The following is a 16,276-nucleotide window of genomic DNA, read 5'->3' as shown; positions in this document are numbered from 1 at the left end:
CCAAGCGGATGAGGGGGCGGGCTGCGAGGGAAGGGGCGGAGCCCTACTTCGCTATTGGCTGTCAGGCTTCGGGCGCGGGCAGCGATTGGCGGGCGCGGCGGCAGCTGGGGTAGGTTGCTTCGCCACGGTGAAGCGGCGTCTGTCGGAGTGTATCGCTGTCTCCAGAAGGTTCCCGACCCGCTGCCACCATGATGGGCCCGCGCCCCGTGCTCGTGCTCAGTGAGTGTGGGGAGTCAGGGGGTGCAAGGGTCCCCCCTCCTGTCTGCGCGGGTGCGCCCGTGGGTGATCCCCCATGCCCCCCACGCCCCGACATGGGTTCTCCCCAAATCCGGCCCCCGCGTCCCTCCCCACCCGTGAGATATCCCCAATATATCCCCCACTCCCTGCCCTATGTCCCTCACCATTTTTTCCCCCCAGATCTGCCCCCCTCCCATCTCCATGGATACACCCCTTGGACTGTCCCCAATATCCCCCCTGGGCCCCCACCATTGGTTCCCCCCAGATGTGTCCCTCATGCCCCCCACTCCCGTTTCCAGGGATGCGTCCCCCCCCAAGTGTGACTAATATACCCCCCCACACACACGCACACCCCTCACAGTTGGTTCCTGTGCAGATTGGGCCCCCCCCCCACCTCTATGGATACATCCTGTGGGCAGAGCCCACCCCCACCCTGAGCTGCCTGCACTGTGAGCTCCCCCCCAGCCTCATCTAGGTCCCTGCTTCCTAAGTGGAGCCTCTTGGTTTGAGGTTGCTGTCCCGTTTTGGGGGTGCCCTCATGTCTCCTCTCTTGCCCATGTGGGACCCCTGTCACGCTCCCTCTTACACGATCCCTGCCCTCCCGGGCGTGCCGTCGCCTCTGAGCCCCTCTTCCACTGGTCAGCTCCTCTGTCCCCCTTAGTAGTATGCTGCATCTGGTGTTTGTCATGAAATCCTTGTCTTTGTATGACTCGATCCTGCCCCCCCGTTCAGAGACTTTCTACTGGGACCTCCTAAATTGGGTTTTTCTCTTCTTCCCACTGCAAGCTCCTGTTTTCTCATATCCCCTTTGCTCTCTTTTCCCCCCACCCCACCTCCTTCCCCCCTTCAGCTCCCCAAACTGGGCTCTTAATAAAGGAAAAGCAGTGTCAGATTTTATATGGGTGGGGAATCCTTTGGGGTGGACCACAGCGGTAGCAGGTCATCTAATGTAGGGGTGACGAGTGTGGGCATTTGTTCACAGGTGGATCCTTCATTTACACTGGACGTTTCTGAAGCTGTTTAATTCATTGTAACAGTGAAGCATCCTTAAAACAGCCATTTTCCAGCTACTGTGCAGCCACTTATAGCAGGTCCTTGGGGATATTGAAGGTTCAATGCTTTTGACCACTTTTCATTACAAGTCTGTAATCCAGACACCTCCTGTATTGCCTTATCTGGGAACATGCTTTCTACTCAGGAGCGCATCTTTACTGATAGGGTTGGAAGGGACCTCAGGAGGTCACAGCTAATCCCAACCTCCTTCTGAAAGTAAGACAATCCCCAGCTAGATCATCCCATACTTATATAGCCGAGTAGGGCTTAGAAACCTTTAAAGTTGTTATTTTTGTTAACGTTTTAGGGGAAACGCATGTGCTGGGGGTTGAATCTCTCTGGTACTCCCTCCCCTACATTCACCCCTTTGCTTATCAGTCAAGCATGTGTAAGCAGAATTGCATCCTTGACACATTGTCATTATTCAGTTCACTGTCAATCTTCAGCTTCATATTGCTCAGAAGCGCACTGGCAGGATTAGATTTCGGTTATATTCTTGCTGTTGATACTTTTTCCCGCTCCCTTTAGGTCAGAATATGAAACGCGAGTCTGGAAGGAAGGTCCAGACTGGAAATATCAATGCTGCTAAGGTACCATTTTACTCTTTCAGTTATACAAGTTATAAAAGAGCAAATGCAATACAGCAAATTGAGAAGCTGGTGCTTTGGCTCAGTTCCTTGCTGATATTTCCTGACAGATCTTCAGAGGAAACACTGATGAACATTTCTTTGCTAGTCTAGATGTTTGCAGTGCTCTTTTGGTGAAAGAAGGAAGCTTTAACCAAATACTATAAATGTTTCTGTCTTGACATCTTATTTGGCCAATATTTTGCTAAATTCTGGCTGAGAAGATGATGAGGTCCAGAAAGTTGCAGGTGGTGTCTTAACTGCTGCTAAATTGTATTTTTACACCTGACAAAATCCTATTTTTGCTGCCCCTAAGTAACCGTCAGATCAGTGTATCACTTTCAGCAATTAGAAAGCTTGCATTTTTTCATTGATAGCAAGGATTATCTGAATCTGTTTTGGCTTTTGGAACACTAAATACATTATTAATGAAATCCTGATCACTGGAAGCAAGGGATTAAAGGAGTGAAAGCGTGGAGTCAGACCAGGGATCATCTCGTTTTAGAGTGTGGAACAATCCTTGACATGCTGGTCTGAATGAGTTGATTTTTTTCAGTGCTGTTTATTTATCCCTCTTCACGACTGCATGTTAACTGCTATTCACAGATCCATAGAAGTTTAGGGCTGGAAGGGACCTTGTGAGATCATTGGGTCCAGCCCCCCTGCTCTAGGCCGGAAAGACTCCCGGGTTCAGCCCTAAACTTCTGCTATTATGCTTTTGTAAAATATACGACATTCTCCCTAGGATCATTATCACTTGATTTTTTTCCTCTTTTTCCCTTTATCATGATATTTCCTTTAAAAAAAGAAAAGAGAAGCAAAACATGTGCCAATTTATGAATAACTCCTGCATCATTTCACTTTCCTTTTGTTTTAGACCATTGCTGACATCATCCGAACATGTTTGGGACCAAGAGCTATGATGAAGGTAAAAGCTTTTTCTGTTTGTGCTAGATGGCTCAGCAGCATTGTGTGCCTTAATAGGCAGTCTTACCACGACTTCTCCTCTCTGATGCAGATGCTTCTGGACCCAATGGGTGGAATTGTGATGACCAATGATGGCAATGCTATTCTTCGCGAAGTGAGTCTTCAGTTTTGATCACTTTTCCTTAATACCAAATAGTTATCACGTTACCCTGGCAATGCTGTTGTTTTGGAGTTGTCCAGAGTCCTGTAAAAGCATTTCTCCCATCCCAGACAAAGTGTGGAAGACAAACTAGTTAAGATTTCCTACGGTTACTAATTTTCTTGAAAAGACTAATTTTCAAGACTGCTTATAGCCTTTTGAAACAAGTCTGGTTCCCAAATGAATGTGAACATATGCAGTTGGTATGACACAAATTCTATATGTGTACATATTTGTCATGGGGTTGTAAGTTATCCTTGTCACTGATACTTATTTGATTGTCTTCACTTAAGAAAATCTGATGCATATATTAATATTTGAAATGCATATCTCGTTTCATTGTCTATAACCACCATAAAACAGACAGGAGATAAATACAGAGCTTGTAATTCATGAGAAATATTTCTGTAGAAATCACTGGACACTGATAATAAACAAATAAGCTCAAATCATTATAACTGTACAGAGACCCAGTCTCAATTGGCAGTGGAAGAAAAATATTGTAGCGATGAAGAACTGGGGGATTATTGCAAATGGAGCTTCATAAAATGAAAATAAGACTGATCATTGTCAGATAGTGAATTGTAATTAATATGAGGATAATAAAGTGTACATGTAGATGCTACCATCGCTTGGCTTGAGGAAGCGGGGGCTGTCATTGGTAGAATTTTGCCTGGAATCATCGTCTTAAATGGAGGTAAAATTTTTTGCCTGCGTGTGAACATTTTCTATTTGACAAAGGGATATTATGTAGTGGCAACAGCAGTAGTTGCTGTACTAATGTGCTAGAAGTAAGGTCCCTGCCCTGGAATACTTGCAATTTATATAATTCCTACTAGGGTTGCAGCTGAAGTCCTTATATATGACTCCCATTCTCATTTGAAAAAATATATATATTTGGTGGAGCAATTCAGGCCTGCCCAAATGCTGCTGGGTGGCTTGAGATGAGTAGAATACCAGTCATTTATTTTAATTATTCCCAGGTTAAGCAAATAGGTTTTCATCCCCAGGTGATACATTTCCATAATGGTTTTATGAGGTTGGCTTAACCTCTCCATTCAGTATGATTTTAACCCAGTGTACTGATATTGCCCTTCCCTGAACCATTTAGAAAGGACCACTCCTGTCTTGCCATACAAGCACTGTCTAAATCCCAGCATGAATATTCCCAGCGATTAAAGAATGTCTGTGAGATGTAACATGGTGAAAACAAGATCTCGTGTTCTGCCTTGTTAATTGGGTGGTGTGGAGACGCACCATCCCTTGCTCAAAGATAATTTTAGTGTTTTCTTTCTCTCTGAGTGGGAACAGGTATGCTGCTTTCCAAAGCATATGCTCAAACTTTTCTTTTCCCCCCTCATGTACAGATTCAGGTCCAGCATCCAGCAGCCAAATCCATGATTGAGATCAGCCGTACTCAAGATGAAGAGGTTGGAGATGGGACCACATCTGTAATCATCCTTGGTAAGGGCACTGATTGGAAGTCACATTCCATATTGTAAGGATGCAGCCAAAGTCTGTTGGGCGGGGGGCTTATTTAATGTTCATGTCGATACATTATCCTAGCTGCAATTATATTAAATACTAATATGGTTTAATAACGAGCCAGTGCTTTTTGGCCTGGAAATCATCTATTTGTATGCAGCTTGGAAATTTCATACAGCCTGCAATGTGGATGGGAGACAAGGGCCAAAGCAGTTAGCTTTTGCACGCCAGTTCTCTAACCTGACCCTGGGGCATTGGTATCTAAAAGGCTTCCCTCTTTCTTGTGGTGCAGCCAGTTTAAATGTCCTTCCCTCCTTTGCCGGCTGGGTTCTTGGCAGTCAACAGGAGAGGGCGCATACCCATATTTGCTCCTTAGGTCCAGTGTTGCTCACTGCATCCTTGATGACAGGTTTATGCTAGGGAAGGCATTAAACATGATGGCTTTAGGATTGAGAGTTACTTGAGCCTGCACCCAGGTTTAAATTAGATGACCTGGCCCCTGCAGCATCTGCTTTTGACTAGATACAATCTCCTCTTGCTTTATAATGGCAACACTTTGTGCTTGCTTATCTCCTGGGTGTTGTTTAGCTGGAGAGATGCTGGCTGTTGCTGAGCACTTCCTAGTACAGCAGATGCACCCGACTGTGATCATCAGTGCTTATCGCAAGGCGTTGGATGATATGATCAGTATTCTCAAAAAAATAGGGTAAGTCACATCATTTGAAATGGGGTTGGAGAGGCAAGTGGGTTGTTTCTCACTGCGTTTTTATGTGAAGATGAGACTCCAATGGTGCATCCCGTCAAATGCAACTGCAGCTGGTCTGCAAGCAGGTTTCTATAGTGACACAATGCCTGTGAGCTCTGGAAATGTCAACCTGCTTCTCTCATATGGGAGGCAGGTTATACAGAAAGAACATAGATATCAAAGGCTTGGTAATTGCCATGGTACATGGAGCAGATGTTTGAGGGGAGGCACCTCTTGCATATTGTCTGTGGCAGATGTAAAATAATTTGATTATTGCCAAGCACGTGATATCTTTAACCATCTGCCATGGAGAGCCCCCTGAAAATACAAAGTTTGCAGTGGCAGAAAGATTGGGTGATCTAATAGCTCTTTCCAGCCATGTTGTGTACGATACCCACGTGCTGCTCTTCTTTTGTCCCAGCACTCCAGTCGATGTGAACAACAGAGAGATGATGCTGAAGATAATTAACAGTGCTATAAACACCAAGGCGATAAGCCGTTGGTCTGACCTGGCCTGCAGCATTGCTCTAGAGGCTGTCAAGACTGTGGAGTTTGAGGAGAACGGCCGAAAGGAAATTGATATCAAGAAATACGCTAAAGTAGAAAAGGTAAATTGGATTTCAGGCCTTTCTCATGGGCATGCATGCTGACAATGGCAAAGCAACACTCCAGCTGCCACTCATCTAGGGTCAGTGGTATAAATAAGGTTTTGAATGTTCCTAATTCAAAGTTGTTAAAACCTCAGTCCTTGGAATATTTTCCTTTGGATAATTCCTGTTTGCTAATGTGCAAAGGAACAGTGTGGGAAAGGGATTTGTTTCAAGGTCTTTAGCACCCAGATTGGCTACATGGGAAAAAAAAAAGTAGTGATGGGGGAGAGAGTTTCACTGAAAGTAAGATTTTTTTATCACAAACAGAAGGGGATCAGCTAACTTCTGCAACTTCCACTAGGAAGCAGCTCCCTTCCGTATTCCATATCTTCTCAAAAATAATGGAGACTAATTTCCAGCATTGTTCCCCTAGCATCGTCTTCAGCCAGAGTCTAGATAGTTTTCGGCACTCAAGAATACGCGGTTATTTATACAGACTAGATAAGAGTTTTAAGCCTGATTATGTATCCATCAGATTCCAGGGGGCTTCATTGAGGACTCTTGCGTCTTGCGTGGAATCATGGTGAACAAAGACGTCACTCACCCACGCATGCGTCGCTATATCAAGAACCCCCGCATTGTTCTCCTGGACTGTTCTCTGGAGTACAAGAAAGGAGAGAGCCAGGTAAGGCAGGTCTCATGTATTGCTGGCTTCTGTTCTTTGTAACGCTTGGGGAACAGACACCAATTTACTCTCCATCACCATAAGTAATTGAAAGGTTATGTTGCCAAGATTGACTTATCTGACCAAGCTGGTTTCCATTGTGTGCAGCTACTTTATCTCTCCTCTCTCCATCCATCCATCCTGGAGGCAGCTGGGAAGGATTATTTCAATTTAAATGCAGGTAAAATCTTGCCAGAAGTAGATTAAAACCTTTGAATCTCTCTGTTTTTGCAGACTGACATTGAGATTACCCGAGAGGAAGACTTTGCCCGCATCCTCCAAATGGAGGAGGAGTACATCCAGCAGATCTGTGAGGACTTGATCAGAGTCAAACCAGATATTATCATCACGGAGAAGGGAATCTCTGGTAATGACATGATTTTTGTTATGTTACAGGCAGCGTCTAATAGCCAGAGGTTCGCTACGGGATCTCCTTTTAACACAACTGAGATGGATAATGGGTTTGGAATATCATCATATTCCTGTGCCCTTCTAGAATGTTGTCTATAGGGAAAAAATAGGATCTTGGTTTTTTTACAGTGAGCTATAGGTTTTAGCCACAAAGGACCAAGGTTAGTCGGGGGGGAAACTGCATCTCCAGCTTGGTACAAATAACCATGTGCTTTCCTATTTTCTAAGGCTTGTAACCTACTTGAGTAGTCACCAGTAGACTCCCACACCCTTGCGTGCATACTCAAACTTGTGCTTTGCTCTCTGATCTGTGGTTTCTGAGAACCTATCTGTCCTCTAGCTTTTCCGGTAGGACACAGATTCTGTCTGAAACAAAGTGATGGCTGATCACGTACAGTTCTGATGACTTCATTGTGAATTGTCAGTCCTCAGCCTTTCTTGGGGATCCCCCAAGGGGTGGCACCGATAGAAAAACAGAGCAAGCATCTAGCTAAATAAATGGGAAACATCATTGCTGCCTTCTCCAAGCTGCACCAAAATGGGTCTCCTTTTACATCATCCCATGTCCTTTTCTGTGGCAGTCTGTGATCCTCTAGGGAGCTGGGAACCCTTGAAGTCTTTGCATCTGGCTGTAAGAACTTAATTACCTTTGACTTCAGTTAGTAATGCTGTGCATGCTCGGTTTCAGACTTGGCCCAGCACTTCCTGATGAGAGCCAACATCACAGCCATCCGTAGGGTCAGGAAGACGGACAACAACCGAATCGCCAGGTGAGTACTCACACTGAGGAGTAGCAAGTAACCCACTTGATTTCTCTGGGATCCTCTTGTTCCCTTATAAGCCAAAATGTAACAACATTCGAGTCAAGCGTGGCTTTGGCTGCCTCTTGTTCATGAGCTGTACAGCACCCAATGAGCTGGGGTACCTTTTCCCCAGCATCAGTGCTGCTGGAGCCCAAGGGATTTCTTCTTTCTGTCCGGCAGGGCCTGTGGCGCTCGCATTGTGAGCCGCACAGACGAGCTGCATGACGAGGACGTGGGTACAGGGGCCAGGCTCTTTGAGGTGAAAAAAATAGGAGATGAGTACTTTGCCTTCATCACGGACTGCAAAGACCCCAAGGCCTGCACCATCATGTTGCGGGGAGCCAGCAAGGAGATCCTGGCCGTAAGTTGCTGCAAGTTGTACCCCTGCTTGGTCTGGGAAGCTGATTTCTTGCAGAAATCGTGCTGTAGCAATTCTGGGTAACATCCATGCCGATTAAGGCTGAGTCTGCCCTTGTGGCTTCTACAAATGCCTGCAGCACTTCGGTCTCCAGGTCCTGCCAACATGAGGGACTGGATTCTTTAGCAAATCCCCCATCTGTGCTTGAAGCCAACCTGTACATCTGTTGTTTCCTTGCTTTCCCTGTTGCAGGAAGTAGAACGCAACCTCCAGGATGCCATGCAAGTGTGCCGCAATGTCCTGATCGACCCCCAGCTGGTGCCAGGAGGGGGTGCTACGGAGATGGCTGTGTCTCACGCTTTGACCGAGAAGTCCAAGGGCATGACAGGAGTGGAGCAGTGGCCCTACCGTGCGGTGGCCCAGGCCCTTGAAGTCATTCCCAGGACGCTGATCCAGAACTGCGGAGCCAGCACCATCCGCGTCCTGACCTCACTCAGAGTAAGGCCACGGGACTTTTAGAAGGAAGCCCCTCTTCTTTACAGATCTGCTTAGCACTGGCTCCCTCTAACCCCTGTGAGGTGTCAGTTCAGTACAGATCCTATGAGTAGCTGTGGCAGCACCTCAGATCATGGGGAATAGTGTTTTAGGCCTGTAAGAGGCTTTTATGCTAAAAGTTTGCCTTTAAACCCCCTGACAAACTGTTTTTGCATTGCTGTGCAACACCCAAAATCTAAACCTCATGGCTTTATGCCTGCGTGGAACCTGGAAGGAAAACTACCCCATCCACTTTGGCCATCTAAACCATGTGAAATGTTGAGAGGAAACAGCAGAAAATTATAGATAAGTTTAGATGTAGTCTGAGGTTTGATTTACTGAAGCGGGAGAGGATTCATCTGGGATGGTTTAGATAGGGTTGATCTTGCCTCAGGCAGGGGGTTGGACTACGTGTGACCTCTGGGGGTCCCTTCCAGTCTGGCTTTTCTATGATTTCTATGAAAATAGTCTGATTCTGCCTAAAGCATTAATATAGTTTGTACACTATAGAGGGCTGTCCCTTGAAAGTCCATTACAAACTCTAGGCTTGCAAGGTTCCTTGACATCTGCGTGGAAGGTTGGAGGAATGAATGTTTTTTAAGATTCCTTTAGGAAAATGGTTCAGTTGAGATCTCTGAGACTGACTGCACCTTGCTTATTACAGGCAAAACACACTCAGGAAGGCAGTCAGACTTGGGGTGTGAACGGCGAGACGGGAGCCTTAGCGGACATGAAAGACCTGGGCATCTGTGAGCCTTTGGCTGTCAAGTTACAGACCTACAAAACGGCTGTGGAGGTAAAAGCAGGGCTGACAACTGGGTGCTAGAGGAGGAAGGCTGTTGGGGATGTCCTTTCTGTAACTCAAGTGTAGTGGGGTTCCTCAGGCTGTTTATATAGGCTGAGGTTGGTGGTTGTCTTATGATGGTAAAGATGGGTGTTTTGGTAATTCAGAGCACTGGCTGGGTCAAGGTGGGCTCAAAGTCTCCCTGCTCTACTAGTGAATTAAAGATGGGAAACCAAGGTCTGGGAGAGGGCAACAGGCCTAGGCAGTCCCTTCTCTGACTCTGGCATGGGACCTCTCTTCCTAGACCGCCATCCTTCTCCTCCGTATTGACGACATTGTTTCGGGGCACAAGAAGAAGGGGGCCGAGCAGAACAAGCAGACGGCAGCTCCAGAGGCAGCTCAGGACTAGGAAGGGTCCAGCCACCCCGGGGAAAAGCTACACATCTTGGACTAAATCCAATGTCAGCCTAGCACCGCAGCTTTTCCTTGAGCTGGGTCCGAGCCCCAGTATTAGTTTGTCTGAAGTCTGGGCAGGGAAGCGCCAGTGTCATGTACGAGCCCCGGTCCCTGTTGGAGACACTGATGCTTATTTAAGTCCGTGCTGTGACTTCGTTGCTGTTTGCTTCAGCAATAAAACCCATCACTTCAGCCGCTTGTCTCTGTCCTTAATGTGTGTGGAGTGGAGCCATGAGAAGGGTGAAGGAGCTTCCTCTGTCAGCAGCATTGATTCCAGCCAAGTATGCAAAGAACTTTTGCCAAGACGGTGGAGTGTATTGTACAATCCTCCCGAGCTCTACAGATGACCATGATCTTAGAGAAGCTGCCTCAGTTTCTCCATAGATAGCCCCTTGTCTGAGGGCAAATCTGAGCCCATCCCATACTCCACGCCCCTCCAGGGAAGGGGTGCATGTGTGTGATTACAAAAGTAGGGATTCTTGGGCCCTTTTTCCAACTGACAGCGTATTCAGCTGCCAGCTTGTGCTGAACTTTGCTGCCGACGCTACACAGAAGCATGAAGTGTGTGTCCTTTCACCTGTGGATCTTGATATCAGGTTCGCTCCGTTTCAGGCAACCTGAATGGCTTTAGCCACTGTCTCTATTGTGGTGGAGACACTGCCAGTGTATTTAAAGCAGATGTGGCCGCCTGGCTCCAGCCCCTCTCTGGCGATCTCCACAAGGGGCCAGGCTGCTCCAGACAGACATCCTGCCAGCAGGAACCTAGGTCTCAACCCCCAGCTCTATCCACCCAATCTGCATCCAAATCACTTCTGAATCCAGCCTGCAGCCCTCTGTGGGCTTTCCCTAGCCTGCCATGACATCCCTTCCAGCCTCCCCTGCAGTTCTCCATACAGCTTGTGTTGCTTTCCCATCAGTCCCCCTCCTTTTCCTTTCTCTTCCTTTCTCCACAGCCCCTTTTCTTTCAACCTTTCTTAGCTGAATGCTGGAGTCTGGGCAGCTTTTTGTGCTGTGCATGCTTGCAATGTGGTAGAGAAGAGGGACTTGATTAAACATGCCCTTTGGGGCCCCAGTCTGCATGCAGGGGGTTGGAAGTTAAATTGAGCAGAGAGAAAGGAGTTTTCCCAGGGCCAGAACTTTCTTTTTTGAATGATCCAGCTAGGTAAGGTCTCCACAAGGCTGAAGTCCCTTAGCATGAAAGTAGTAACATGGCTGTAAATTGCTACATTGCTATATCCATGCCAGGAGTCTTGTTACCAGCATAGGATGACTGCGGACAATCCTGGCAGTGTGCTTAGGCTCTGGGCAATGCTTTTCCCATGGCTTCCACAGCTTAGCAAAACTAATGTTTTGCTGAATCCATGCTGCATTGCACCCCTTTGCAAATGAGACAGGCAGCTCTGTAATGCAAATCCCTAGTACAAGAAGCACTATTTCCCTGTGAGAGTGGGAACAAAGTATCCTGGAAAGTAGTATGGTCATATACCTGCATCCCTGGTACAGCCACGGGGGCTTGAATAATCTACAACTCATCTACTTGAGGTTTTTAAGCACTGGCTTAACAAAGCCCTGGCTGGGGTGATAGAGTTGGTGCTGGTCCTGCTTTGAGCAGGAGGTTTGTGATTTCCTAAGGTCCCTTCCAACCCTCATTTTCTATGACCCTATGATACTTGTCTTGGTATGGAAGCTGCATGTACCTTCCCAACACGGTGTGTGTATGTACTGAGATATAGGTACACGTCACTTTATGTAGTTCCCCCACATTGAACCCATGATCTCCATGCCAATCAGGTGAATGTTAACCAGCACAGCACTATTGGACCTGTGCAAGCCCCTGTGTGCCCACAGATGTACTGGGATAAGGCTGCTTGCCTGTGCTTGCAGCATGGCAACAGAGAGCTCCCAGCATGTGTCTAGCAGCAGAACTGGGCTTTCTCCTGGGGGGTTGGGAGAACCTGCCCTGGATGATGCAGCTTATCAGCCTTAAGTCATAGACTTGTCCTAGGCTGAGGATGAAGTTGCTTCCTTATTCCCAGTTCCGTATTCCTGGTTCCATTTTCAAAGCTAATCTATAGTCAATAAAAGCTTCTTATTAGTGAATTGCACACTCTAAAGAGAGAGAGATTCATTACTTATGCATATTTTTAATGATGTGTAGAACTTTTATTGGGTATAGATTAGCTTTGCAAAAGGAACCAGGAATAAAAAACTGGGAAGGAACCAATTTCAGCCTCATCCTTCAGTCGGGGTGCCAAGGCCTGAGAAAGGGCCTGGCAGGGAGGCAGGATGCCTGGGTTTGGTTGCCTGGTGCTAGAAGGGTGTTGAGGGTCAGACATAAGCTGTTTATTGCCCTGCTCTGGTTCTAAATGACTGGCCAGTGAAACATTTAGCAGCCTGCTGTTTTTTCTGTAATGGGATTCTCTTCAACTTGCTTTTGCCACCCCCACCCCTGTGGAGCACGAGAGACCAAGACCCCACACCCCGTCCCGCAGGGCCCACGGCGCGGGGCTGAGCTGCAGGGGTCCCAGCTGCCTACGTTCAGCCAGCCGGACTGGCTCAGGTGAGTGACAGTAACAGACACAGCCAGCTCCACTAACAGCTTTATTTACTATGCTCTTAAGCTAAAACTATTTACAGTCTTCGCTGGGAAGAGGCGACATGCGACCCCCTGGAAGTCCCCGGGGCAGGCTTGGCAGTGAGTGCACACCCTCAGCGCTTGGGGCCTGGCTTCAAGGCCTTGTACTCCACCCCTATGCAGTACCTCTCGGGCAGACCGGTGGCTCTGGGAACGGGAAAAAAGCAATAAGATCCCAGACTGCTGTCACGGCACAGGACACTGCATGGGGCCACCTGCCACGGGGTCTCCAGCTGTGCCAGGCCCGGAGCCAGCCCCGAGGGGCCCAGCAACACATCTGGCACCGCGGCGCCCCGGGAGCAGAGCTGACCGGTGACAACAAGCGACGGCTGAGCCCAGGCGGAGGGACTCTGCTCCGGCTTCGCTTCCACGGGGAGCCCCAGCCCCCGGGGAGCACACGGGGCAGGAGGGAGGCTCAGAGCAGGTGCCAGGAGCTGTAGCTGGGGCAGCACACGGCAAAGTGACCTGCCTCCCCCCACTGCCGTGGCCGGCCCTGCGGCAGCTGCCCTGTCCTCAGCCGGCGGCTTGCGCCCCAGCCTGCTCCTGCACCACCCAGCGAGTGCCAGGGGCTCGGCCTGCCCCACGACGTGGGGAGGGGGGCGGCAGCAAGAGCCAGCACAAGTCGTGACCAGCCCCCACGGTTCAGCCCCGCGCGGCCCCAGCCTCACCGGAGCTCCTCCATCCTCGTTCTCTTCAGCTGGGCAATGCGATCGGCGTGCTTCTGCATCTCCTTTTGCAGGCGCTTCCCATCCTCAAAGCAGACGGCCCGCTCCTGCACCAGCTGCTCCTGGCGCTCCTTCATCTGGCACCGCACCGCTTTACCGTGTGCCATTCGCTTGGCCGCCCTCTCCTCCTGCTGCTTCTGCTCCTTCTGGGCCTGCTCCCGCTGGTCCCTGGGGGAGACGCCAGCGCCCGTGACAGGGGCCAGCCCAGTCGCGCGCACGGGCAGCGCCCGTCCTCCCGTGACCTTCCTGCCAGGGGCTGCTCTGTCCCCCGCCCGCAGACACGGGGTCCTACGTCTGCCCGAGCTGGGTCGTCTCCGCTGCAGCTCGTGCCCTCCGGCTCAGCCAGAGACGCACAGGGCAGGCCTGATGTGGCCCAGCCCAGTGCCCCGCACGCACGCTCTCCAGCGCCTGCACGCCATTGCTGCCCCGGGCTGGGCCACTCCTTGTCCTACCTGAGGACCTGATCGTAGTAGCTGCGGTCCCGCTTGGTCTGAATCATCTGCTCGTGCTCCTTGCGGGCCATCTGGTCCAGGCGGCTCTGCTGCAGCTCCGCCTGGGTCCTCAGCTTCTTGAGCACGGCCTCCTTCTCCCTTTGCCGCCACTCTCGCTCCTTGGCCTCCTGGTGCCGCTTGGCCCGGACCGCGTCCTGCCGGGAGGGAAGCCCTGACTGCGTGGCCCAGGCAGCAAGGAGCCAGGCGGAGGCGCTGGCCCCGCTCCCCTGGGGAGCTAGCCCTGGCCCTCGAGCTGCCTCTCCTGGCTCCTCTCCCGGCTGTATACAGCCCACTGCGCTCTCCTCCCCTCCTGCTCCACGTGCGGAGCTGGCTGCCACGGCAAAGCTGGACGGACCCAGGCAAGCTGCGGGGCCTCGCCTGCCGCCGGGGAGAGCTAACGTCCTCTCCCCTGAGCCCGGGCTGCCGCACGCCCCGCTGCGTCCTGCTCTGCCAGGGGCTCCAGCCGGGCCTCGGGCTGCCCCGCCGCGGTCCCAGGGGGAAGCATCCCCCACTCCTCCCCCGGGGTGCGTGGGGTGATGCCCTCCCGCCCTGCCGGGACCCCGGCTGCCAAGCGGGCCAGGAGGGCGCGAGGGCAGGGGCAGCCGCGTGCGTCACCTTCTCAGCCTGGAGGTCCTGGGCCCTCTCTTGCAGGGCTCTCAGGCGGGCCGTCTCCAGCTCTTTCTCGTGCCGGGCTTTTTCCTGCCGCGCCTCGAAATCCGCTTCCCGCGCCTGCCACGGCACAGCCCCGGATGCATGAGCCACGGGGCCGCCCCGGGCCACTGACCCCCCACCATGCACTGGCACACATGGGCAGCCCCGTCATAGCGTCACACGTGTGTGTGCTGGGTCACTGATACGTGTGCAGCATTCTCACACGGGCAGTGGCAGGTGCACACGTGTGCCCTTCAGCCCCACACGACCATGTGCTGCCTGCACCCGTCAGCGCACGGGGCTCTCTAGCGCTCTCCCCGAGGCCCAGCCAGGCTGAGACCAGAGCGGGTCGTTCCAGCCCCGCTCGGGCTCCGCAGGCCCCTGCCCCGGGACCCGTACCGTTTTCTGTTTCTGGTAGTCCAGGACGCGCTGGTCAGCCAGCCTCTCCTGCTCCAGCTTCTGCTCCTTGTATTTCAGCATTTGGTTGTTGATGCGGAAATCCTCCATGTGGGCTTCCCTTTCTTTTAGCCGTTTCTTCTCCAAGTCCTGAGGAAGGTCCAAGCGGAGGGACTGAGAGAGATGCCAGGGGGACGCCCCAGCGCGGATCCACTTCTGTCGCTTCGTCCTCGGCAACTTCCCGCAGCCGGACGGTGCCAAGCCCAGCTTCAGCCTGCCAGACCCGCCGTGGCCTGGGTGTGCGGGACAGCCTTGCTGCGTGGCACCCAGGGGCCCCGGGGATGTGACCCTGCCCTCGGGCAGCCGGGTCAGTGCAGCTCTGCGTGGCACGTGGGGCGAGCCCAGATCCGCACCGATGGGGATGGCCAGGATGAACCCCTTCCCTCCCGTGCCTGTGCCCTCCTTACCTGTAGCTCTTCCAGGTGAAGCTTCTGCAGGCGGTCCCGTATCTGCTGGGCCTCCAGGTCCTGCACCTCGGCCTGTATGGCCCTCTCCCTCTCGTTCTCTGCCATTTGCTTCTCAATCTGGCGTCTCCCCCTGAGGGAAACACAAGAAAGGTCGCACGTGCTGCCCGCTGGCGCCGGGCTCCTCGCCAGCAGGACCCCTGCAAGACCAGCTGGGCTCCAGGTCTGCTCCCAGCCTGCCGTCCAGCGGCCAAGCTGAGTGTGGGGCGCCCCTGTCTCGGCCTCCACGCGAGGTCCTGCACGTGCGAAGTGCCCACGTTTGAGGCAGCCCCTGCCTGGCCGTGCTGGGGCAGGGCCTTCCCGCTCACTGGATCAGCTCCTGCTTCCTCTTCTCCTCCAGCTCTTCCTGCATCCGGACGACTTTCTGGCGCTCCACTTCCATATTCTGATCTAGGCGCAGCTCCTCCTGTTTCAGCTCCTTCTCCATCTGCTGCTTCTCCATCATCTGGGCATCCAGGACGGCATGGCACCTGGCATCCACGATCATCTGCAGGGCAGAGCACCAGGCTGGGAGAGGGACCCAGAGGTGGGGCGCAGAGCGGGGAAGAGACCCAGGGCTGTGGGGGCTCCAGTGGGAGGCAGGGCTCAGGCCTATTCCTGGCTCTGCCACTGACTGTGCGCGTGCCCTTGGGGGAGTCCCTTGCCTGTCTCTGGGTGTCTGCACAGCTCCCGTGAGCGCAGAAGGGAGCGCAGGGCTCAGGGGCAGGAGATGCAGCATGGCTCTGCCTTTCGGGGGAGAGCACTTGGAGCCTGGGGGCAACGGGGCAGCAGGGGGAGAGGGGCAGGGGAGAGAGGAGCCGGAGAGCCTGCGCCCGCGGCCCACCTTCTCCATGTCCTTCATCTCATCTTCCTGCTCCAGACGCATCCTGTAGGCCCGCTGCAGCAGGTAGTTGCCTCGCTCCTCGGCCTCCTTCTCCAGGTC

At 51.8% G+C, this 16,276-nt stretch overlaps 2 protein-coding genes across 2 annotated transcripts; one reads left to right on the top strand and one right to left on the bottom strand.

Annotated features, from left to right (window-relative positions):
• Window positions 1–71: 71 nt before the first annotated feature.
• CCT3 (chaperonin containing TCP1 subunit 3) lies at window positions 72–10,124 on the top strand. Its single transcript, XM_090053472.1, has 14 exons — window positions 72–219; window positions 1,819–1,880; window positions 2,794–2,844; window positions 2,935–2,997; window positions 4,410–4,506; window positions 5,116–5,233; window positions 5,694–5,880; window positions 6,398–6,547; window positions 6,821–6,953; window positions 7,686–7,767; window positions 7,981–8,161; window positions 8,411–8,656; window positions 9,357–9,488; window positions 9,781–10,124. The coding sequence occupies exons 1-14, from the start codon at window positions 189–191 to the stop codon at window positions 9,883–9,885; spliced, it is 1,638 nt and encodes a 545-aa protein (XP_089909598.1). The 5' UTR covers window positions 72–188; the 3' UTR covers window positions 9,886–10,124.
• A 2,402-nt stretch (window positions 10,125–12,526) lies between these two features.
• LOC149861165 (cilia- and flagella-associated protein 45-like) lies at window positions 12,527–16,072 on the bottom strand. The gene is made up of 7 exons (XM_090053544.1): window positions 15,663–16,072; window positions 15,298–15,427; window positions 14,834–14,980; window positions 14,399–14,512; window positions 13,745–13,938; window positions 13,236–13,460; window positions 12,527–12,714 (listed from the first exon to the last, which is right to left on the bottom strand). The coding sequence occupies exons 1-7, from the start codon at window positions 16,070–16,072 to the stop codon at window positions 12,642–12,644; spliced, it is 1,293 nt and encodes a 430-aa protein (XP_089909670.1). The 3' UTR covers window positions 12,527–12,641.
• Window positions 16,073–16,276: the final 204 nt, after the last annotated feature.

Source organism: Crocodylus siamensis, chromosome 6 (assembly GCF_052110815.1).
Source record: "Crocodylus siamensis isolate JL-2025a chromosome 6, ASM5211081v1, whole genome shotgun sequence".
In the NCBI taxonomy this organism is placed as follows: domain Eukaryota; kingdom Metazoa; phylum Chordata; order Crocodylia; family Crocodylidae; genus Crocodylus; species Crocodylus siamensis.
Note: the sequence above shows the minus strand (reverse complement) of the source record. Positions and strands in the feature narration are given on the sequence as shown.

Coding starts and splice junctions, on each gene's coding strand:
- CCT3 (XM_090053472.1), top strand. CDS start 189: ATGATGGGCCCGCGCCCCGTGCTCGTGCTCA. Junction 5,881..6,397: donor AATACGCTAAAGTAGAAAAG/GTAAATTGGATT, acceptor TGTATCCATCAG/ATTCCAGGGGGCTTCATTGA. Junction 8,162..8,410: donor CCAGCAAGGAGATCCTGGCC/GTAAGTTGCTGC, acceptor TCCCTGTTGCAG/GAAGTAGAACGCAACCTCCA.
- LOC149861165 (XM_090053544.1), bottom strand. CDS start 16,072: ATGCTGCATCTCCTGCCCCTGAGCCCTGCGCTCCCTTCTGCGCTCACG. Junction 14,981..15,297: donor TTCACCTGGAAGAGCTACAG/GTAAGGAGGGCA, acceptor GACCTTCCTCAG/GACTTGGAGAAGAAACGGCT. Junction 13,939..14,398: donor AGGACCTCCAGGCTGAGAAG/GTGACGCACGCG, acceptor CCCTCCCGGCAG/GACGCGGTCCGGGCCAAGCG.